At 47.9% G+C, this 25,754-nt stretch overlaps 1 protein-coding gene across 1 annotated transcript; it reads right to left on the reverse strand.

Annotated features, from left to right (window-relative positions):
* Positions 1-82: 82 nt before the first annotated feature.
* SLC25A18 (solute carrier family 25 member 18) lies at positions 83-23,814 on the reverse strand. Its single transcript, XM_063929314.1, has 10 exons — positions 23,447-23,814; positions 17,907-18,000; positions 15,945-16,067; positions 14,814-14,869; positions 13,593-13,683; positions 12,884-13,002; positions 11,929-12,085; positions 4,379-4,533; positions 3,929-4,004; positions 83-3,826 (listed from the first exon to the last, which is right to left on the reverse strand). The coding sequence occupies exons 2-10, from the start codon at positions 17,921-17,923 to the stop codon at positions 3,685-3,687; spliced, it is 936 nt and encodes a 311-aa protein (XP_063785384.1). The 5' UTR covers positions 17,924-18,000; positions 23,447-23,814; the 3' UTR covers positions 83-3,684.
* Positions 23,815-25,754: the final 1,940 nt, after the last annotated feature.

Raw genomic sequence — 25,754 nt, forward strand, 5'->3', positions numbered from 1 at the left:
GAGGCCACCGACGGACGATCTGCACTCCAGGCTAGAGCTGGGGAAACTTGAACTAGGCTATTAAATGAATTAGAAGGTGGAGGACATTTAAATGCAAACACTTTAATACTGGTGGATCACAGAACATTGTCAGCCAAAACATCTTTTAGCTATATACAAATGATATACTTGCCTGTTATTCTGCGTTGTATGTACAAATGTGTGAATGAGACGTGACACCAGGCAGGAGGAGGATACAAGAATAAAAGGAGGAGAGCGAGTACTATTGCAGAATCGCCTATATCTCTACTGATATTCATCCTACAACAGCGCTCTCTGCTATATTCTGGTCTGATTCTGTTTGTGGGGCGCAGCACCCTGCTGTTTGAGGTGAGCTGCAATTGTAGGGTATCTTTACTTATTGTAGTGGACAGAGATTACATTAGGGCCTGGTATCTATTTCTAGTTCGGGAGGCAGATACAAGACACTTGCATTGGAGGACGGTAGTATTGATGTCTCTGGGAGCACCAATAGTGATGGGTTAGAAGAGGCTGCAATCTATACAGTGACCGGGAACATGAGGGCAGCGCTGGAACATTGGCCCTCATTCCGAGTTGTTCGCTCGCAAGGCGATTTTAGCAGATTTACTCACGCTAAGCCTCCGCCTACTGGGAGTGAATCTTAGCTTCTTAAAATTGCGACCGATGTATTCGCAATATTGCGATTACAAACTACTTAGCAGTTTCAGAGTAGCTTCAGACTTACTCGGCATCTGCGATCAGTTCAGTGCTTGTCGTTCCTGGTTTGACGTCACAAACACACCCAGCGTTCGCCCAGACACTCCTCCGGCCACTCCTGCGTTTTTTCCGGAAACGGTAGCGTTTTTATCCACACGCCCATAAAACGCAGTGTTTCCGCCCAGTAACACCCATTTCCTGTCAATCACACTACGATCGCCGGAGCGCTGAAAAAGCCGTGAGTAAAAATCCTATCTTCATAGCAAAATTTACTTGTCGCAGTGCGAACATTGCGCATGCGTACTAAGCAGAAAAACGCTGCGATGCGAAGAAATTTACAGAGCGAACGACTCGGAATGAGGGCCCTTAACCCTTATCTCATTACATTTGCTCCTACTTGTGCAGTACAGATCTTACAGCAATCCCTAGGCCTGCAGTACACTCTGCGCGCCACAAGATGGCGCTGCTGTAATGCTAATGATTGTGCAGGATGTTCCTTTATACAGGGAGAATTAGACTAGTATCGACACAAGACTGGACTAGTGCGCACAGTGGTGGGTGCAGGCTATTGGGTCCCTAGGATTTGGTGACCTCACCGGATTTGCGCCCATTGATGGCTACTCCTTAGTACATAGGCTGCTTCTACTTTGTCCAAGTCACTTGTGCGTTGTACGGAAATCAGACAAGCATAAACAGCATTGGATGGTAATGGCGGTGGCTCACAGAACACAATCTTACAGCTATATACAAATTATACCCTTTATATTTCCTCACCGGCACATACGTTATTCTGTGTACAAATGTGTGAATAAAGGGAAGATGTACTAACCCTTGGAGAGAGAGAAAGTGGAAAGAGAGAACCCACCAGCCAATCAGCTTCTAGCTGCCATTTTTCAAACAGCCTGTAACCTGTCAGCTAGGAGCTGATTGGCTGGTACTTAATCTCTCTCCACTTTACCACTCCTGGTTGTAGTGCAAATGGGTCACATGGATTCTCCATCTGGTTTAAACGCCTGACCTGGAAATTGCGAATTGCCCCAGCGCAGTGATAACAAGGGGTGTTATTTACTAAAGGTCGATTTATAGTGTTTTCACGCAAACTAAATCAACGTTTACCGATCAATGCACATTTACCGACATTTAAAAATCGATTTGTAATTTTTTTTAAATGTGCGTTTTAGCCTCTGAAACACAACATTGATTGAAAATCGATCAAAATCAACTTTTAGTAAATATAACCCCAGAAGTCTGACTTGTGCCGCTACTGACAGCACCGAGGCTCCCAGTTCACACGGTGTCTGGTCTGCGGCTGTGGAATGTGCCGTGTTTGTGGGAATTCCACACCTGCCTGATTCCTCCTCCCAGAGAGATCACAGTATGCTTCTGCTTTTCCCACTTGCTGCCCCATTTCTGGTAAGCTGGGTTGATTAACAGAGTATGCACTAGACCAGGCCTGGGGAACCTTTGGCCCCTCCAGCTGTTGTGGAACTACACATACCAGCATGCCCTGCTGCAGTTTTGTTATTTGGCCATGCTAAAACTGTTGCAGGGCATGCTGAGCTATGTAGTTCAACAACAGCTGGAGGGCCGCAGGTTCCCCACCCCTGCACTAGACAAAAGTGATTGGACACTGACAGCAAGTAGATCTATGAGATGTTCTGGACGTCAGTACGGTGTAGGGTCACCACGTTCAGTGATTACTGCAGATTCCCTTCCTGGCAAACTCCACAAGTTCCTGGACAGCAGCAGGCGGTATGTTCTGCCTTGTGTACAGCGACCAACTGCGACACAGACGGTCGAGTCAGCCTAGAACGCTTCCGTCACGCCAATTCATCCCAGAGGTTCTCAATGGGGTTAAGATCTGGACTCTGAGCTTGTCAGTCCATCTGGGTTATTGAATGTTCTGTATATCAGCCCGGCGTCACCCTGGACACATGACCTCGCGCAGCTTGCGATGATCCCCTTTTCATACTCTGTTCGCTCCTTTCGGCAAGCCATTTTGTTGATCTAATCAGTCGCCCCTCTACCCGTTATATACCTTCACAAACACGTGTCTGCTGCAGGAGCGCCCCATTTCACTCGCGAGCGCGGGTGAAGGGGGGGGGGGTGGTGGTTTCCAATCACTTTGTATAGTGTATGTAGCCGGCTGGCTCATTCCACTACGTTACTGTGTTTGGAAAATAAGTGGGAAAGCCAGAAACAGGCGGTTATCACTCGCTGAAAGCCGGCCAGACTGGGAAGTAAGGGGGACATTTATTAAGCAGTGATAAGAGCAGAGAAGTGAGCTAGTGGAGACGTTTCCCATGGCAACCAATCAGCACTGAAGTAACACCTATAATTTGCATACTACAAAATGATACATAGCTGCTGATTGGTTGATGGGGCAACTTCTCCACTGTCTCACTTCTCCGCTCTGATCACTGCTTAGTAAATTTCCCCCTTAATGTGGTGCAGTATTTTATTTCCGGCGATGGGGATGGAAGTGGCAGGACCAGTGTATGAATATCGGCTGAGGACGGATTACCCCGGGCTTCAGGAGGAATGAATTGAACACACCAGATTATTATCTGCAGATAATCTGCGACCCTGTAAATGATCATTTCTTAATCTTTGGGTCAATATTTTTGCATCTCTAAAGTACGTAGAATTATTTAGCATCCTACTCAGGGAAGTGCTGGTTCACCTTAGAGTAATAAGATATTGGCCAGCGGCCCCCAGGTCTGTAATCCTGTTATGCGTAAGATGCTATAGAGCGTTGCGGCCACTGAATCCAGGATTTATACCGCTGGGATCACATGTAACGTCGCCTCAGTTTACAGGACTAAGGCCACCTGAAGAAGAGCCGCACAATGCGATTCTCTGTGCGACCCCTTCCTAATTAAACTTGGGGTCCGGTCGGAATCCACCTGCGACACAGAAAACCTCTCTCCATGTTGTCGTACAGGCCAACGTCCACAGTCCCAGTATTTATCTGGCATATCCCAGGATATATTCTCCGATCCCGATAAAATACACCACTTGGGCTATCCCGAAAAGAGGGGCGATGACCAGAGCCCTGCATACCGCCCCCTTCATGAAGGCAGAGGGACCCTCGTTTTTCCAAATCTTCCTGGTGGGAGGAGGAGAGAAGAGGTGAGAGATATCAGGTCCCGGCCAGGCCTTTGTTGTGTTTCATCATATATCCTTCCGACAAACGCTCAGTAGGACTTACCTGGCACAATCGATAATTCCGTTGTAAGTGTCTTCACCGACTCCCTTCTTCAGGGTCTGAATCCGGGTCTTCAGAACTAGTGAGAAATGATCCACACAGTAAGTTTGCGGCTGGACACGTTAGTGAGACGGATAGAAGATCTCTGGCAGGAAGTGATAACGGGGAAGAGAGGACAAGTAATGAAACCTGTACTAGAAGAGAATTCTGCAGCCAGACATACTAGCACCCAGGTGAATGCAATATAAGGAGTTTGTTAGTCCGCCTCCATGTACCATGTTTTGTAGTAACATACAGCGTCCCCTTAAATGATTACACAATTTTATATGGTTGTATTTCCACCGCAATGTTGATTTCAGGTATGTTTATGGCATTATGGTGGAACCAAGGATCATGGGAACAGATTAACACATAAGTGGTTAAGACGAAAAAAAAATATATAAATGCGCTCACCATCCAGCGGCGTCACTGCCACCGCGGCTACCGAGCCGGCGAAGCATCCGGCAAAGAAGGAATGGTAAAATGGAGCCTTATCCTGGGAGGACTTCTGCCCAAGTTTGTTGACGTTGGCAAAGAGAGGGAAGTAGATGATGGAGAATGGGACATCCCTACGGCAAAGAGACCGGTACATATATATATATATATTTCTCTAACGTCCTAAGTGGATGCTGGGACTCCGTAAGGACCATGGGGAATAGCGGCTCCGCAGGAGACTGGGCACAAAAGTAAAAGCTTGAACTAGCTGGTGTGCACTGGCTCCTCCCCCTATGACCCTCCTCCAAGCCTCAGTTAGATTTTTGTGCCCGAACGAGAAGGGTGCATGCTAGGTGGCTCTCCTGAGCTGCTTAGAGTAAAAGTTTATTTTAGGTTTTTTATTTTCAGTGAGTCCTGCTGGCAACAGGCTCACTGCATCGTGGGACTAAGGGGAGAAGAAACGAACTCACCTGCGTGCAGAGTGGATTGGGTTTCTTAGGCTACTGGACATTAGCTCCAGAGGGACGATCACAGGTTCAGCCTGGATGGGTCCCGGAGCCGCGCCGCCGGCCCCCTTACAGAGCCAGAAGAACGAAGAGGTCCGGTGAAATCGGCGGCAGAAGACGTTCCTGTCTTCAACTAAGGTAGCGCACAGCACTGCAGCTGTGCGCCATTGCTCTCAGCACACTTCACACTCCGGTCACTGAGGGTGCAGGGCGCTGGGGGGGGAGCGCCCTGAGACGCAATAAAAAACAGAAATACCTTAGGATGGCAAAAGAAATACATCACATATAGCTCCTGGGCTATATGGATGTATTTAACCCCTGCCAGTTTTCCAGAAAAAAGCGGGAGATAAGGCCGTCGTGAAGGGGCGGAGCCTATCTCCTCAGCACACAAGCGCCATTTTCCCTCACAGTTCCGCTGGAAGGACGGCTCCCTGACTCTCCCCTGCAGTCCCTACAGAATCAGGGTAAAAACGAGAGAGGGGGGGCACTATTGGCAGCTAAATTATAAACAGCAGCTATAAAAGGGAGTAACACTTATATAAGGTTATCCCTATATATATATATATATATAGCGCTCTGGTGTGTGCTGGCAAACTCTCCCTCTGTCTCCCCAAAGGGCTAGTGGGGTCCTGTCCTCTATCAGAGCATTCCCTGTGTGTGTGCTGGGTGTCGGTACGATTGTGTCGACATGTATGAGGAGGAAAATGATGTGGAAGCAGAGCAATTGCCTGTATTAGTGATGTCACCCCCTAGGGAGTCGACACCTGACTGGATGGTTGTATTTAAAGAACTACGTGACAATGTCAGCACTTTACAAAAAACTGTTGACGACATGAGACAGCCGACAAATCAATTAGTGCCTGTCCAGGCGTCTCAGACACCGTCAGGGGCGATAAAACGCCCGTTACCTCAGTGGGTCGACACAGACCCAGACACGGATACTGAGTCCAGTGTCGACGGTGAGGAGACAAACGTAATGTCCAGTAGGGCCACACGTTACATGATCACGGCAATGAAGGAGGCATTGAACATTTCTGACACTACAAGTACCACAAAGAAGGGTATTATGTGGGGAGTGAAAAAACTACCAGTAGCTTTTCCTGAGTCAGATGAATTAAATGAGGTGTGTGATAAAGCGTGGGTTTCCCCCGATAAAAAAGTGCTAATCTCTAATAAATTATTGGCACTATACCCTTTCCCGCCAGAGGTTAGGGCGCGTTGGGAAACACCCCCTAAAGTAGATAAAGCGCTCACACGTTTATCTAAACAAGTAGCGTTACCGTCTCCTGATACGGCCGCCCTCAAAGAACCAGCGGATAGAAGGCTGGAAAATATCCTGAAGGGTATATACACACATACTGGTGTTATACTGCGACCAGCAATCGCATCAGCCTGGATGTGCAGTGCTGGAGTGGCGTGGTCGGATTCCCTGACTGAAAATATTGATACCCTGGATAGGGACAGTATATTACTAACTATAGAGCATTTGAAGGATGCATTACTATATATGCGTGATGCACAGAGGGATATTTGCACCCTGGCATCAAGAGTGAGTGCTATGTCCATTTCTGCCAGAAGAGCGTTATGGACGCGACAGTGGTCAGGGGATGCGGATTCCAAACGACATATGGAAGTATTGCCGTTTAAAGGAGAGGAGTTATTTGGGGCCGGTCTATCGGACCTGGTGGCCACGGCAACGGCCGGAAAGTCCACCTTTTTACCCCAGGTCACCTCTCAGCAGAAAAAGACACCGTCTTTTCAAACTCAGTCCTTTCGTTCCCATAAGTACAGGCGGGCAAAAGGCCACTCATTTCTGCCCCGGGGCAGAGGAAGAGGAAAAAGACTGCACCAGGCAGCCTCTTCCCAGGAGCAGAAGCCCTCCTCTGCTTCTGCCAAGTCTTCAGCATGACGCTGGGGCTTTACAAGCGGACTCGGACACGGTGGGGGCCCGTCTCAAAAATTTCAACGCGCAGTGGGCTCACTCGCAAGTGGACCCCTGGATTCTGCAGGTAGTATCACAGGGGTACAAACTGGAATTCGAGACGTCTCCCCCTCGCCGGTTCCTGAAGTCTGCTCTACCAAAGTCTCCCTCCGACAGGGAGGCAGTTTTGGAAGCCATTCACAACCTGTATTCCCAGCAGGTGATAATCAAGGTACCTCTCCTACAACAGGGAAAGGGGTATTATTCCACGCTGTTTGTGGTACCGAAGCCGGACGGCTCGGTGAGACCAATTTTAAATCTAAAATCCTTGAACACTTACATAAAGAGGTTCAAATTCAAGATGGAGTCACTCAGAGCAGTGATAGCAAACCTGGAAGAAGGGGACTATATGGTGTCTCTGGACATCAAAGATGCTTATCTCCACGTCCCAATCTACCCTTCTCACCAAGGGTACCTCAGGTTTGTAGTACAAAACTGTCATTATCAGTTTCAGACGCTGCCGTTTGGGTTGTCCACGGCACCTCGGGTCTTTACCAAGGTAATGACCGAAATGATGATTCTTCTTCGAAGAAAAGGCGTTTTAATTATCCCTTACTTGGACGATCTCCTGATAAGGGCAAGGTCCAGGGAACAGTTAGAAGTCGGAGTAGCACTATCTCAGTTAGTGTTACGTCAGCACGGGTGGATCCTAAATATTCCAAAATCGCAGCTGATTCCAACGACACGTCTCCTGTTCCTAGGAATGATTCTGGACACAGTCCAGAAAAAGGTGTTTCTCGCAGAGGAGAAGGCCAGGGAGTTATCCGAGCTAGTCAGGAATCTCCTAAAACCAGGCCAGGTGTCAGTGCATCAGTGCACGAGGGTCCTGGGAAAAATGGTGGCTTCTTACGAAGCGATTCCATTTGGAAGATTCCATGCAAGAGCGTTTCAGTGGGATCTTCTGGACAAATGGTCCGGATCGCATCTTCAGATGCATCAGCGGATAACCCTGTCGCCAAGGACAAGGGTGTCTCTTCTGTGGTGGCTGCAGAGTGCTCATCTTCTAGAGGGCCGCAGATTCGGCATTCAGGATTGGATCCTGGTGACCACAGATGCCAGCCTGAGAGGCTGGGGAGCAGTCACACAGGGACAAAATTTCCAGGGCTTGTGGTCAAGCATGGAAACATCTCTTCATATAAACATTCTGGAACTAAGGGCCATTTACAATGCCCTAAGTCAAGCAAAACCCCTGCTTCAGGGTCAGGCGGTATTGATCCAATCGGACAACATCACGTCAGTCGCCCACGTAAACAGACAGGGCGGCACGAGAAGCAGGAGGGCGATGGCAGAAGCTGCAAGGATTCTTCGCTGGGCGGAGAATCATGTGATAGCACTGTCAGCAGTGTTCATTCCGGGAGTGGACAACTGGGAAGCGGACTTCCTCAGCAGACACGACCTTCACCCGGGGGAGTGGGGACTTCATCCAGAAGTCTTCCAAGAGATGGTAAACCGTTGGGAAAAACCAAAGGTGGACATGATGGCGTCCCGTCTCAACAAAAAACTGAACAGATATTGCGCCAGGTCAAGGGACCCTCAGGCAATAGCGGTGGACGCTCTGGTAACACCATGGGTGTACCAGTCAGTGTATGTGTTCCCTCCTCTGCCTCTCATACCAAAAGTACTGAGAATCATAAAAAGGAGAGGAGTAAGAACTATACTCGTGGTTCCGAATTGGCCAAGAAGGACTTGGTACCCGGAACTTCAAGAGATGCTCACGGAGGACCCGTGGCCTCTACCTCTAAGAAAGGACCTGCTCCAGCAGGGACCTTGTCTGTTCCAAGACTTACCGCGGCTGCGTTTGACGGCATGGCGGTTGAACGCCGGATCCTGAAGGAAAAAGGCATTCCAGAAGAAGTCATCCCTACCCTGATAAAGGCCAGGAAGGATGTAACCGCAAAACATTATCACCGCATTTGGCGAAAATATGTTGCGTGGTGTGAGGCCAATGAGGCCCCTACAGAGGAATTTCAACTGGGTCGCTTCCTACATTTCCTGCAAACAGGACTGTCTATGGGCCTAAAATTAGGGTCCATTAAAGTTCAAATTTCGGCCCTGTCGATTTTCTTCCAAAAAGAACTGGCTTCAGTGCCTGAAGTCCAGACGTTTGTCAAAGGGGTACTGCATATACAGCCTCCTTTTGTGCCCCCGGTGGCACCTTGGGATCTCAATGTGGTTTTGGGGTTCCTAAAATCACATTGGTTTGAACCACTCACCACTGTGGAATTAAAATATCTCACATGGAAGGTGGTAATGCTGTTAGCCCTGGCTTCAGCCAGGCGTGTCTCAGAATTGGCGGCTTTATCTTATAAAAGCCCTTACCTGATTTTTCACACGGATAGGGCAGAATTGAGGACTCGTCCTCAATTTCTCCCAAAGGTGGTTTCAGCGTTTCACGTGAACCAGCCTATTGTGGTGCCTGTGGCTACTAGGGACTTGGAGGACTCCAAGTTACTGGACGTAGTCAGGGCCCTCAAAATATATATTTCCAGGACGGCTGGAGTCAGGAAATCTGACTCGCTGTTTATCCTGTATGCACCCAACAAGCTGGGTGCTCCTGCTTCTAAGCAGACGATTGCTCGTTGGATTTGTAGTACAATTCAGCTTGCGCATTCTGTGGCAGGCCTGCCACAGCCAAAATCTGTAAAAGCCCATTCCACAAGGAAGGTGGGCTCATCTTGGGCGGCTGCCCGAGGGGTCTCGGCTTTACAACTTTGCCGAGCAGCTACTTGGTCAGGGACAAACACGTTTGCTAAATTCTACAAATTTGATACCCTGGCTGAGGAGGACCTGGAGTTCTCTCATTCGGTGCTGCAGAGTCATCCGCACTCTCCCGCCCGTTTGGGAGCTTTGGTATAATCCCCATGGTCCTTACGGAGTCCCAGCATCCACTTAGGACGTTAGAGAAAATAAGAATTTACTTACCGATAATTCTATTTCTCATAGTCCGTAGTGGATGCTGGGCGCCCATCCCAAGTGCGGATTGTCTGCAATACTTGTATATAGTTATTGTTACAAAATTCGGGTTATTATTGTTGTGAGCCATCTTTCCAGAGGCTCCTTCGTTTATCATACTGTTAACTGGGTTCAGATCACAGGTTGTACGGTGTGATTGGTGTGGCTGGTATGAGTCTTACCTGGGATTCAATATCCTTCCTTATTATGTACGCTCGTCCGGGCACAGTATCCTAACTGAGGCTTGGAGGAGGGTCATAGGGGGAGGAGCCAGTGCACACCAGCTAGTTCAAGCTTTTACTTTTGTGCCCAGTCTCCTGCGGAGCCGCTATTCCCCATGGTCCTTACGGAGTCCCAGCATCCACTACGGACTATGAGAAATAGAATTATCGGTAAGTAAATTCTTATTATATATATATATATATATATATATATATAGATAGATAGATAGATAGACACTGCTCAAAAAAAATAAAGGGAACACTAAAATAACACATCCTAGATCTGAATGAATGAAATATTCTTATTAAATACTTTGTTCATTACATAGTTGAATGTGCTGACAACAAAATCACACAAAAAATATCAATGGAAATCATATTTATTAACCCATGGAGGTCTGGATTTGGAGTCACACTCAAAATTAAAGTGGAAAAACACACTACAGGCTGATCCAACTTTGATGTAATGTCCTTAAAACAAGTCAAAATGAGGCTCAGTAGTGTCTGTGGCCTCCACGTGCCTGTATGACCTCCCTACAACGCCTGGGCATGCTCCTGATGAGGTGGCAGATGGTCTCCTGAGGGATCTCCTCCCAGACCTGAACTAAAGCATCCGCCAACTCCTGGACAGTCAGTGGTTGGTGGATGGAGCGAGACATGATGTCCCAGATGTGCTCAATTGGATTCAGGTCTGGGGAACGGGCGGGCCAGTCCATAGCATCAATGCCTTCGTCTTGCAGGAACTGCTGACACACTCCAGCCACATGAGGTCTAGCATTGTCTTGCATTAGGAGGAACCCAGAGCCAACCGTACCAGCATATGGTCTCACAAGGGGTCTGAGGATCTCATCTCGGTACCTAATGGCAGTCAGGCTACCTCTGGCGAGCATATGGAGGGCTGTGCGGCCCCCCAAAGAAATGCCACCCCACACCATTACTGACCCACTGCCAAACCGGTCATGCTGGAGGATGTTACAGGCAGCAGAACGTTCTCCTTGGCGTCTCCAGACTCTGTCACGTCTGTCACATGTGCTCAGTGAGAACCTGCTTTCATCTGTGAAGAGCACAGGGCGAAAGTGGCGAATTTGCCAATCTTGATGTTCTCTGGCAAATGCCAAATGTCCTGCACGGTGTTGGGATGTAAGCACAACCCCCACCTGTGGATGTCGGGCCCTCATACCACCCTCATGGAGTCTGTTTCTGATCGTTTGAGTAGACACATGCACATTTGTGGCTTGCTGGAGGTCATTTTGCCGGGCTCTGGCAGTGCTCCTCCTGTTCCTCCTTGCACAAAGGCGGAGGTAGCGGTCCTGCTGCTGGGTTGTTGCCCTCCTACGGCCTCCTCCCCGTCTCCTGATGTACTGGCCTGTCTCCTGGTAGCGTCTCCATGCTCTGGACACTACGCTGACAGACACAGCAAACCTTCTTGCCACAGCTCGCATTGATGTGCTATCCTGGATGAGCTGCACTACCTGAGCCACTTGTGTGGGTTGTAGGGAGGTCATACAGGCACGTGGAGGCCACACACACTACTGAGCCTCATTTTGACTTGTTTTAAGGACATTACATCAAAGTTGGATCAGCCTGTAGTGTGTTTTTCCACTTTAATTTTGAGGGTGACTCCAAATCCAGACATCCATGGGTTAATAAATTTGATTTCCATTGATAATTTGTGTGTGAGTTTGTTGTCAGCACATTCAACTATGTAAAGAACAAAGTATTTAATAAGAATATTTCATTCATTTAGATCTAGGATGTGTTATTTTAGTGTTCCCTTTATTTTTTGAGCAGTGTATATATACACACACTCACATTATATACATACATATGTACAGTATAACAGTAAGGGGGAGCCGTCTCTGCGTTTACCTGAGTAGTGTGGCCCCCAGCCCCTTATACACTCCTGAGATGCCTTGTGTGCGCAGGAGGTCCCTTGTGATCCGGAGGGCGGAGGGTTTCTGGGGGGCGGTGGTGGGAGGGTGGGGAGCAGATGCCGGCCCATCCCCAGATACAACTCTCTGTGTTGCTAGAAAACAAGGAAACAACATGAAGGTCTATAAAGTGATAGTTACCCTATGTGCAAATGTTGTGTTGCAGATTCCATTTTTATTATCTATATATTAATAGCGGAAGGACGACATTTCTGAGTGACTATGATGCCGGTGTCTGAGCAGGGCACATCACATACCAAATTAAAGGTCTCGGTCGGTAGGCTTGAGGAAAAATATATTGGCTCTGTAATTGGATGCTTCGTTTCAGAGTTATGTGGCAAAACATCCACCTGCCATTAACAACGCATCACCAATGTGCTCTGGAAAATGTGACAGTTGGTGAACGCTCCCTGTGCACTTGCCGGGTGGTCTGGAAACTGTGACAGTTCATTGCAGCCACCCAGCAAACCTCTACCAGTTGAAACCGGGCACATCAGCTGTTTAGCATTATTATTATTATTATTATTATTAACATTTATTTATATGCTGTAGCGCCAGCATAGTCCGTTGCGGTTTACAATTATCTATAAGAGAAAAAAAACAGCTATATCCTGTTAAACACTTGGAAGCAGGTACATTCACAAGGCACGAGGCACTGAGGTCACATGCATCAAGCGAGCCAATAGGCTGTATTCTTATGAGTACTGCTTCTGCCCATAGAAAGCAGCTGCCTGCGCGGTGCAATCAGGGGCGGAGCCTGTAACTCCTCTCATGGTGCTGGGACTTTACATGTGCATTTTTGAATATTAGACAAGGCCTCTTTGTGCTGGACCAGCTCCCACTGTGGGGTTAGGTGTTCCCCTCTACAGCCTCTGTCCCGTACCCCAGATTACCCAGGCGTCCTGCGTCCTGCAGCTGGATCTTCAGCATCTCCATAGGCGACGTCACAATGACCTGACAGGTACCCGCTCCGCATCCCGCCAACATCTCCCTGACCAGCGTCAGCTGCTTCCTGTAACCACAAGGTTTCCTCAGATCACTGAGGGTGCAAAACGTTGCTCTACTGGGCATTGTGGCCCTTCAGGGCCCAATAGTCACATACAGGTAGGCTTATACAGCTCACTTGGGGCGGGATGTACTAAAGGAAAAATGCGATCAAACACCCGTTTTCGGCGGTTTTATTGCATTTTCATATTTACTAACCCCGGCTGCCGTGTTTTCGCCCCTGAGGGTATCGCCATCTTTGGATGGCGATATCCTATAGAAGCCTATGGGCTTCTTACCGCCAGCCGCCGCATCCCACTGCTCCCTGCCGCTAACGCCGACCCCACCCTCCTCCCGCCATACCACCTTCCAGGCAGGCCTGGTCCCGGAAGCTAAACTCCTCCTCCCCTAGCAACGCAGCCGGAGGTCCTTCCAGTTGCAGGAAGGAGGCGGCAGCGCCCAGGACAGCCTGCTGCTGCTTCCCGACAGGTGAGCAGGTGGAGACCCCTCCCCGCACACCACCTCACAGATATTGCGGGGGGCCTCCATCACCGTATCGCGATCTATGTTAATACATCCCGCCCTAAATGTGGAACCTAGCTTATAGGATGGACATACCCTTCTTGGGATAACCGGTTTCTGAAGAAGTCATTGGCCGCCAGCTTGATGGCCTTCTCCGGCGTGACCAGCGTGAGATTGACCGCGGCTCCTGCAGATAACGGACATTGTTGCGCTATACTGTACACAAACATCACAGCGCTATATGTGTCACGGAAGTATTAATGGTGATGTCATAGCTGGTGTTTATATGGGATTTCGGGGCGCTGACTGGGTGGGTGTCATTAGAAATTATAACAAACACATTGGACCCTCTTGCTAAGTCACACACAGGCTATATTGGGCAATGGGTGGACGGGTTAGTAACCACATTGTGGGCCTAATTCAGACCTGATCGCAACAGCAAAATGTTTCTCTAATGGCAAAACCATGGCCCTCATTCCGAGTTGTTCGCTCGCTAGCTGCTTTTAGCAGCATTGCACACGCTAAGCCGCCGCCTACTGGGAGTGAATATTAGCTGTGCAGAATTGCGAACGAAAGGTTCGCAGAATTGAGAATAGAATAGCGATTAGATATTTCTTTGCAGTTTCTGAGTAGCTTGAGACTTACTCTGCCACTGCGATCAGTTCAGTCAGTTTCGTTCCTGGTTTGACGTCACAAACACACCCAGCGTTCGCCCAGCCACTCCCCCGTTTCACCAGACACTCCCGCGTTTTTCCCTCAAACGCCTGCGTATTTTCACACACACCCATAAAACGGGCAATTTCCGCCCAGAAACACCCACTTTCTGTCAATCACACTCCGATCACCAGAACGAAGAAAAATCTTTGTTAAGCCGTGAGTAAAATACCAAACTTTTGTGCTAATTTACTTGGCGCAGACGCACTGCGAACATTGCGCATGCGCAGTTTGCGACTTATCGCACCGATGCGAAGAAAAAGAACGAGCGAACAACTCGGAATGAGGGCCCATGTGCAGTGCAGGTGGGGCAGATATAACATGTGCAGAGAGAGTTAGATTTGTGTGGGGGGTGTTCAAACTGAAATCTAAATTGCAGTGTAAAAATACAACAGCCAGTATTTACCCTGCACAGAAACAATATAACCCACCCAAATCTAACTCTCTCTGCACATGTTACATCTGCCCCCCTGTAGTGCACATGGTTTTGCCCACTACAGATAGATTTTGCTTTGCGATCAGGTCTGAATTAAGCCCTGTGTCATGTATGGTTAAGGGGCAACATGTGATGTGTAACATGTAACAGTGTAACACGTCTCCCACCTCTGTACATTCCAAAGAACCCTTCCGAGCGGATGGTCTTCACCAGGCAGTCGAACCTGTGCGGAGAGACAAAGAGACGCCAACTGCTTATCAGCGCACATTATCATCTGTTATATTACAGCTACTTGAACTTCAGCATTTCTTTTCACATTGAATGCCCATCTATAGGCTTTTTAATCCCATGGCACATGCATGAACCACAATGTTGCTGCCAGTTAGGAAGGGAAGTCACTCGTGCCTGGTTTGCTATTTTACCTTTTTGACCCACCAGCCTTTAGGTAGCGCAGGCTGTGGGAGGCGTAGTTTGCGGTTTGTAGCTAATAAAAGGGAGAAAATACAATTATATTTATTATATATTTATTATCTTATTATATTATTATTTATTATCACACATGTATAATTATGAATAAATCTGGGGTGGAAAGCTAGAGTAACACTGAACAGTGTATTTTACATGTGTGACGTATGATAATGGGATGGTTGCGTCATATTTCCCACCGCTGCGGATTTCGTCCAGACAGTCAGCACCTTGTTCCCAGGTGAGTGTTGGGCTATGTCCTGGGGGGCTCAGGCCCATGTGTGCGCCTGCCTCCGTCCTGGTTTGCGCTGGCACAATGTTGGGGGTATAATGTGTGTTTATGACTCAGATACCATATATGAGTATTCACTTAGCGGGCATGAAACAGTGCAACACTTATAACCAGGCACTGGCATGTACCGGAGAGCTGGGGATTGCTCCAAGGGTGTGGTTACCAGCAACTCCTTCAGTGCTACAATAACAACCAGATGCTGTAAACGCCTGGCTGCGGAGACGGGTGATTCACTATAGGGAGGAGGCGGGTGAGGAACTGGGACTAATTCCACTCAATTCACCCACTGGTAGCAAATAGTCTGCAATGGTGGAAAGAACAGGAGGGGGAAGCAGGGGCTATGAGGGACCCTTCCCATATATAACCACAGGGTCTCACTGGCCCGTCCCAGCAGGACTTACTCACAGGACAAGGTTATCCCAGAGACAGTCACCTCTCCCAGGTACAGACACAGCATTCAGCCCTCTGTGTACATTACAGGACACGTCCCCAGGACAGTACATAGCCCCCACTATATGTATATAACAGTGGTATTACTTACATCCCCCTGTAGACCCCATGTCCCTGCTGGTTCTGTAGTCGGGTCTTGGCGAGATCTATGGGAAATACGCAGGTGACACCCACCAGTCCGGCAATGCCGCCATTTATCAGTTTAGCCGGCAAGCTGCAAAATAGAGACATCGGTATATCATCACCAAGATTCACAGCCAAAGCGTCACCGTAGCAATATAAATCCAAATCATAAATAAATGACGGACAGATAGAGAGACAGGCAAACCCCCAACACCAATCTCTATCACCCAACCCCCGACACAAATCTCTATCACCCAATCCCCAACACCAATCTCTATCACCCAATCCCGACACCAATCTCTATCACCCAACCCCCGACACAAATCTCTATCACCCAATCCCCAACACCAATCTCTATCACCCAATCCCCGACACCAATCTCTATCACCAATCTCTATCACCCAATCCCCAAACACCAATCTCTATCACCCAATCCCCGACACCAATCTCTATCACCCAATCCCCGACACCAATCTCTATCACCCAATCCCCGACACTAATCTCTATAACCCAATCCCCGAACACCAATCTCTATTACCCAATCCCCGAACACTAACCTCTATCACCCAACCCCCAACACCAATCTCTATCACCCAATCCCCGACACAAATCTCTATCACCCAATCCCCAACACCAATCTCTATCACCCAACACCCGACACAAATCTCTATCACCCAATCCCCAACACCAATCTCTATCACCCAACCCCCGACACAAATCTCTATCACCCAATCCCCAACACCAATCTCTATCACCCAACCCCCGACACAAATCTCTATCACCCAATCCCCGAACACCAATCTCTATTACCCAATCCCCGACACCAATACCCGAACACCAATCTCTATCACCCAAACCCCAACACCAATCTCTATCACCCAACCCCCAACACCAATCTCTATCACCCATCCCCGACTCCAATCTCTATCACCCAATCCCCGACACAAATCTCTATCACCCAATCCCCAACACCAATCTCTATCACCCAACCCCCGACACAAATCTCTATCACCCAATCCCCAACACCAATCTCTATCACCCAACCCCCGACACAAATCTCTATCACCCAATCCCCAACACCAATCTCTATCACCCAACCCCCGACATAAATCTCTATCACCCAATCCCCGAACACCAATTTCTATCACCCAATCCCGACACCAATCTCTATCACCCATTCCCCGACACAAATCTCTATCACTCAACCCCCAACACCAATCTCTATCACTCAACCCCCAACACCAATCTCTATCACCCAATCCCCAACACCAATCTCTATCACCCAATCCCAACAACAATCCCTATCACCCAATCCCCGAACACCAATCTCTATCACCCAATCCCCGAACACCAATCTCTATCACCCAATCCCCAAAACCAATCTCTATCACTCAATCCCCGACACCAATCTCTCTCACCCAATCCCCGACACCAATCTCTCTCACCCAATCCCCGACACCAATCTCTACCACCCAATCCCTGACACCAATCTCTATAACCCAATCCCGACACCATTCTTTATCACTCAATCCCTGACACCAGTCTCTATCACCAAATCCCGACACCAATCTCTCTATTGCCTAATCCCAACACCAATTACTATCCATAATCATCAATCCATCACTCCCAGTCAACAATCCTAACACCAGTTCCGGATCCCTATTCCCAAAAATATATTTAGGCACTTGAGTTCTTTCTATTGCTATGTGGAAGCCCCATGGTCAGTAAATGCCAATCCCTAACCCAGAGTGCCAGTTCCTAATACCTATCCCATCCCAGAGCTTAACCCCGAACACCAGTCACAATCTCTATCCCTTTCACCCATTCCTAATGCAAGTTTTTTCATAAATGAATTTTGCATATTTTTTTCAAGTAGCAATTGTTTGTAGCGCCATCACATTCCGCAGCTATGTAGAATAGGGTCACTGACCTGATCTTCTCAGCCATAGTTCTGTTGTGCAGTGCGTTGTAGGGTACACCAGGGGGCGCAGTGTATCTGCCTGTGACTGTGAAAACCCCCTGCCCTGTAGGAGAGATTAAATTGGCACTTTTACAGATATGTTATGCGATCATTTAATGTATTAAACTATAAAAATCTTTATTCACTTAAGAATTCACAGAAATCAAAGACAAGTGTACACCACATACTAAACAAGTCATTATTAGACAATGGTGTAATATTGTGCAGTTCAACTGAAGATATTTTTTAGAACAATTTCAGATGCCTCCACTTTTATACCATACCTTAAAAATTGAAGAATAATAAGTGATGAAATATATCCAACAAATATATATTTTTGAAAATATTTCATATCATTATAGTGCTGTTTCCCGATAACAACGACAGTACTCCTTCAACTGAGAGGTACTCTTTTCACAATTCTATCAGGCTGCAGTACTCCATAACTGCCAGTGGGTGGTGCCAGCTGCACGTAGAATAAGTTTGGCTGACAGCACTAAGAACAGTGACACCTGCAGGCTGTTAGCAAGCGTGACAGCCCAAAATGCTGCCTGTAGCAGCTTCTGACATCCTGCAGGGGTCGCTGTAGTTATTGCTGTCAGCCAAACATATCCCATTGAACAGCACATTTAATTTAATTTGCAAAGACATATTCAAATAATACTAATGGAAGATGATATCACATATTTCCATACAACTGGATAAATTGGAAATTGAATTGCAACAAACATGTTTTTTTCCAGCTGGTTGCTCCCAATGTGACACAGACCCCCCCCCCCCTTCCCCGGGGGCATGTGATAGAGTGCTGTACACAACGTGGCCCTTTTATCTCCTGTGCCAGGATGACAGGGCACCGAAGTTCATTCCAGATAGATACCTGGCGTCACTCCCATCGCATTTACACACCGAGCCACCTGGAAAATAACTTGTGACCTGATTCCCCCCCTTCCCCGTAAAGTGGTCACCACTGCGGACTTCAGTCCCTGTGACCCAGTAAATAGCTCAGGTCACGGGTACAGGTCACACGGTGCCATCATGGACTGACACAATCCAGCAGCCTCCACTTACATTATCTATGAAGTTCCCAGATAAAATGGGCATTTAGTTGTCTGTAGAAGACATTTGGGGCCAGTAGGGTACATTTAAGGGGTTCCTAAAATCAGGGTCATGTAGCGTTTATAGAGTGTGATGTAGTATGAGAGAAGCCATGCTGGTTACTCCGCTGAAGCATCTATAGTGATCTCGGGAGACAGGTCTCGGTGTCAGATATGAATCTGCATGGCCTGGAGGCATTGTCTGCAGATGCACATAAAGCAGCGCATTATGTGCATCCTCTGCCTGTGCCAGGGCTAGGCGTGCCTCTGCCGGGACTGTCCGGGCGTGCCACTGATACTCAGGGTAATTAGGGACATATTGTGCTCTGTGAACATCTCAGGCACTCTAATCTGCGGTTATCACTGGGCCGCACTGAGGAAGCCAACTGCACGTGTGCCGCAAAGTTCTGCAGAGGATTGCGCATGTGGCTCTTCCAGCACATAAAGGCCCGGGCCTACATGGGATCCCCTCTGCATACAAAATTAGCTGGCGATTGTTCCTTCTTATTACTTGTGAACGCTTTGTGTGTTTAACGTTGTTTGTTTTGCGTCCTTTATTTTCCATCAGCCAATGCGCTGAGTGAATTCTGCGTCCACCGTTCCATGCGGCGAAAAACAATCTTATATAATTGGGTCCTTACTAAGCGCTTTATGTAGTAAACGCATTCTCTAATCGCGCTTTTCTGCGTAAATAAGTAGGTGTGGCTTAATGGCATCCAGTGGGTGGAGATGAGTATGATGGCGGTAACTGCGCTGTCCCCGTAGGTGCTCACACAGCTTGCGCCACCTAGCAGGAAGGGAGGCGCTTTTCTGGGAGAACTGTGGAATTAACTGATTGCAAGTGAGACGCCAATGCTACTAAACGCATATGCGTTGGTGTAGAGTTTATACTTCCATATACAATGAAGACATCTGATGTCCAGTATGTGCGAGGCCTCATGTGCTCCCCATGCGTTGCACTCATTAGTGTTCCCTCAGCTCCTTATGTCTCCTCTAGTGTCCACCTAGCTTCCTGTGTGTCACATTTATTTATGTCCCCTCAGCGCCTCCTGAGTCACTAGTGTCCATTTACCTCTCCATGTGCGATTCATTACTGCTGGTCAGTGTCCCCTCCGCTCCCACTTGTCACACTCTTTACTGTCCCTTAGCCTCCTATCAGATCTCCTCATTTCCTGTGTGCGACATTTATTTGTGTTCCCTCAATCCTGGGCAGCTTTTACGGTTACTGACAGCCGTTTCATCACCCATGACGGGAGTGGGGTCATATATACAGCATAAGCTCTTTGTGCTCCACGGGAGGCGTTAATTGCCCTAGGACACCTGTATCACAGTATACCGCATGCCAAAGTCCCCACCTGCCATTGTCTCCTGTGCGGGTCACACACCAGCCGGTGTGTACGAAGCATTGGAGAGTGATAAAGTGGAGAGAGATAAAGTATCAGCCTATCAGCTCTTACCTGTCATTTTTCAAACACGTGACAGTTGTGAGCTGATTGTCTGGAGCACCATTTATCATACGCAACAAGATTTATCACTCGTTGATAAATGAGCTCCTTTATCTTTCTCTCCACGGCTTAGTACATCTCCCCCTGGCTAATTCAGTTGCAATGCTGGCTATAAGCGGCCGCCCATCACGGATAATAGAATTGCGCTTATTCTGCCATGCACCCAGAGGGTTCTAGAACTGTTTTACCTTATCTAGAACCTACAATGAAGTACATGGTGGATTTGAGAAATAGCGGGATCCCAGGTTGCGCTATTCATGTAGACAGCAGTGAGTTGGAAGATTTGCCGATATCACAGCGTTTGCCCACATAACTGACCCGACGCCAAAATGGTGGTGAATGTGGCAGGAAGATGAGCGCCCTCAGGCTGTCTCCATAACGTACAGCTGGGTACTCAGTGTGAGCGCCAACTGCTCAGATCATGCCCAGGGCAGGACTGGCAAGGAGGTGGGCAGCGGTACCGTGTGTGTATACGGGGTGGGATGACAAGCGACCAGGCTGTCTAAGATGTACTAGGCCTCAGCTTGTAGCGGACATGGAACCGAATATGTGTTCAACCCCCGATAAACATGATCGGGAACTATCTGACTTTTATCAGGACGAAAGAGTAAATTCAACCGGATAATGGCGGAGGCGGCCATTGTGCGACTGCGCTGATACCTTGTCATAGATTTGGCCATTACACCGTCCTTTATGAAGAGGCGCCTTGGCAATCCTTACCATGCTGAGGGACCGGGGTAATCGGGCTGTTCCCGGAGGTACTTCTTCAGAATGGGTCAGCCCCATGTTTTGTCAGTGACATAGGGGAAGATTTATCAAGCAGCGTAAAGTGAAGAAGTTGCTCATAGCAACCAGCTTCTACCTATCATTTTATACAATGTACTTGATCAGCTAATGGGATGTTATGGGCAACCAGCTCCACTGCTCGATACATCTCCCCCCACAGTCTAGAGTGCACCCTGGCAGTGGATGGGTTAATCTGAGGTACCCCACACACACTGAATGCTCAGAAGGGCAGGGTACTCAGGGGGCACTTCTCCCACCGGCTCCTCCAGGATAAGCGAAACAAAACCGGTCACCATGACGACCTCAGCTGCTCAGCCCGTCGCCATGGAGAGCGAATTTGGCCGGAGCATCAACCTAAATCTAGGCCAGGCCTGAGGCCTTTGTGATAATGCGTCAATAGTGCCGTGTAATAAGCGGGCTTTAACCCCGTACCAGCCAACCCAGGGCTACGGGCCTGTATACCGCGCCAGAACCCTGCTGACGCCCTATGCAGATAACGGTATATTACCATTACATTTACATTATACATATGTCTACTGCTCGGGCTATTATATTATTCTGGTCATTATAACTGGCAATATTCCGCACACAATACTATGGGGCCCATTTATCAACAAGAGATAAAACACGTTGTGAATGATAAAACTCTTTGCATATGAGAAATGATGCTCCAGCCAATCAGCTTCCAGTTGTCATTTTTCAAACACGACAGGTGGGTGCTGATTGGCTAGAGCACCATTTACCATACGCAACGAGTTTTATGTCTCGGTGATAAATGTGCCCCTAAAACCCATCCCATAATTGCCCAATGCCCCAACTGGTCCTAATTTCCAAGTGTTAAAGATTTGCCTCTAGAATTGCCCCCAATAACTGCACAATCCCGGATTCCGGATATAAAGTGCGGTTCTCCCGAGTGATGCTTATTCTAATAACGGAATGTTTGTTAAAGTCTATTATTTAAATATAAAATGGAAACTAAAGTGATGTATAGTGTAACGGTTATACTGACTGATCTGGGCCTGGTTCAGAGATGGACGGAAACGACTATTTTTTTTCTATTTGAGCGATTATCGGGCATCTAAGTTGCGTTTATGTACATCTCGGAATCAGGTTCTGTGTCCACAAGTCGCACCTAGAACACTTTGCGTCATGATGGTCCAGGTGAGTGGCACGGCAATAAATAGGTAAAGCGCTGGTAATTGTTCTCTCTCATGATTACCAGTCATAGGAACCAGAACTTTAGGGCGGACGCTGGAAACTTCATCAGATGGGAATGTTAGGGGTAAATTTACTAAAGCTTCAAAAAATGAAAAGAGGTGATGTTGCTCAGAGCAACCAATCAGAATGTGCCTATCATTTCTCTATTGCATCCTAGAAAATGATAGACAGAATCTGATTGGCTTAGTAAATTTACCCCTTAGAGTGCACGCATCAGCTATATGCAGCCCTATACTGACCTAATCCACAGTCAGCCTATCAACTCCCCAGGATCTAGTGACATCACTGAGGCATGAGGCACAAAGTGGCTCAGGTCTAGTGAATTCCTGGACTGCATACTCACAATACTATTCCAGCTCACAACATGAATGCCTGGAGTGTGACAGGCCCTCTGTAATGGCGATACTAGCGGAATATGGATTTCTATCTGCAGATGTGTGTGATCGCTTGTACTTATGGAAAGACTATTTTATACCGTGTGTGTGTGTGTGTAATTTATATATTTTCCAGCCAATCCTAGTTACCTTATAGTAAGTCTTTATGCCCCGCACAACTGAAAGTGAAATGCTCTCTCCCATATAACCTCACATTTGTACAGAATGAGGAGATAACTTTTCAGAGCAACACCAGTACTGACCCATGAAGCTTACAATCTACTGCAGCAGATGACAGTGTTGGAAGATACGCTGCACGCATATCCCTGCAGCAGCGTTTAGTCTATACAACACGGCCCTGTTTCCTCGTCGCTGGGGCCAAATGATTGCCATCACCGGAAAAGAATTCCACAAAAATGTATTTCTGCAGTTGGATCATGTGATAAGCGACATACCATACAGAGTATATCTATATATAACACAGAGACAGAATTCTTCTTTAAAAATGTTTTTTTCAGATATATATCTCTTACCTTCCCGAAAACTTCCTGGCGTTTCAGTGTAAGCTTTTGCGGACGGTGGTTGGAATAGCGCCAGGACAAACCTTCCCAAAAATGTTCTACAGAACCAAACAAAAACTTTCTGAAGGGAACGGGACCGCTGTCATCTGTCCTAAAAGCTGATTTTTATTCCGACTTCAGAAGAGGTCCTGCTGTGAGCTCAGTATATTCGCCCAGGAGCTAACACTCAGACTTAACTCCCTGCTCTCTCTCCGCTCTTGTATAAAGTGTTGGGAATCCCTTTTACCAAAAATCCAGGGCTTGCCGTTAGGGAGGGACAGGAAGAAAAGGGAGGAGAGTCGGCTTCCTACATACAATGCAGGGTGTCCAGGACTTAAAACAGGTTTTAATGATAATCCCAGTGGCTTTGATTTCTATCATTGGCCAAACAAGCCGCATTGTGTATCTGTTTGCTGCAGGTCACTCCAGACAAAGGCTGCAGATTAACGGGCGAGATGAACAGTAGGAGGAAGTTTTTAAAGTTTTGAGATTCATGGGACAGGATGGGGCGCTGAGTTTATATTGCGGAGCAGTACAGTAAAAGCAATCATTGCAGCTCCTGAATTCCCTGTAGGAACCTCAGTGAGTAGAGGACAGAACAATAATAGCAATAAGAAGCAGAACCCAGAATAATTCTGCAGATCTGTGCACGCCGGGAGATCAGGGTCTGCAGAGGAATGCGGCCTGCAGGACTCGTCACACCAGATGCAAACTGACCTGCGGCACTAGATGCTAATGCATTTATCCACTCCAATTACACATATCCTCACCTGCACGACAGACACAATCGCACGGTGGAGGAAAGATCACAGACTCAGGGGCAGATGTACTAAGCCTGGAGAAGTGATACATTTCACGGTGATAAAGTACCAGTCAATCAGCTCCTAACTGCCATGTGACAGGCTATTAGGCCCATATTTATCAAGCCTTGGAGAGTGATAAATTGCACAGTGCTAAAGTACCAGCCAATCAGCTCCTAACTTCCATGTTACAGGCTGGGTTTGAAAAATGACAGTTAGGAGCTGATTGGTTAGCACTTTTCAAGGCTTAGTACATACTGTCCTGGCTATTCTGAGCATTTTAGCAGCAATCACTGGTACGCTGGCTGTACCTGCCTTATGTATGGCCCAAAGACGACCCTGCAGAATTATGGGGCAAGTGCACCGATCAGACCGTAGGATGAAGGCAGAGGGCTCCTGTCCGCCTGCACCAACTGGCCCAAACGCTGCTACAAGTCAACTGGGCTGATGGGCCACATGCGATGGGATTGGCCGGTGTGTGCTGTGTTATTACGTCGCGTTACTCAGATCCTTCGTAGAGAACATTGCACTTTATGGAGAATAAAGTTTAATGACTAAACCAGAGCAGCTCGTGTCCTCGCACGACCCAGGGTGGGGCAGGCCGCTCCCCGCTCAGTGTGTCCCACCTCAGTACCAAGTCATTCTATAGAGTTCAGAGGTTCTCAAACGTGGTCCTCAAGGCACCCAACAGTCCAGGTTTTAGGTCTATCCATGGCTCAGCACAGAGGGTTAAATAAAATAAGGTGCTAATTAAGTCACCTGTGACCAAGCATGGATAAACATAACAACTGGACCGGTGGGGTGTCTTGTCGACCGCGTTTGAGAACTTCTGACGTAAGTGGGCGCCACACTATGAACAAATATGGTCTCTGCAATAGCATATAGACACAGCTTTATCCCTAAGATCTAGTGTCGCCACTGAGGCACGAGGAACAAAGTGCCTCAGAGAAGTCTTTAGCTCATAATGAATGTATAGGCGGCATTGGTTCAGCCCATAAAATGGATGCAACAAGGGGCTGTGGGTGACAGGTACACCCTAAAGGAGGCGGAGCTTTGGAGCCAGTCAGGCCTGGGATGCTCTCCTAGCAACCTGACCTAACTGTAAACCAATCAATTAAAGAAACTGGTTTGTCAGCTCTGGGCGGCCCGGGGGAACTGGTACACGCGTCCACCGCAGCTCTGAAGGCACAGAGCTCCGGGTTAATGATGAACCACCTTAATGCCTGCGGCCGTGCACAACAAAGAAGCAGCAACGTTTATGTACACAAGGCAACCCGGTAACTATCAACCGCACGCCGTCACGTGCCAGATGAGCGCAATGTGCCACTCATACACTCGACATGGCGGCAGCAGGCGACCAGTTCAACCCATTCAGGCCTAAATGGTAGCATCTGCGGCCTCATCCTCAAGACATGGCCCGGCCAGTGACCGCAGACATTCGCGTGCAGCTGCTAAAGGAGGAGACTGCGGGGACCTTTTTG

Source organism: Pseudophryne corroboree, chromosome 6 (genome assembly GCF_028390025.1).
Source record: "Pseudophryne corroboree isolate aPseCor3 chromosome 6, aPseCor3.hap2, whole genome shotgun sequence".
Classification (NCBI taxonomy): domain Eukaryota; kingdom Metazoa; phylum Chordata; class Amphibia; order Anura; family Myobatrachidae; genus Pseudophryne; species Pseudophryne corroboree.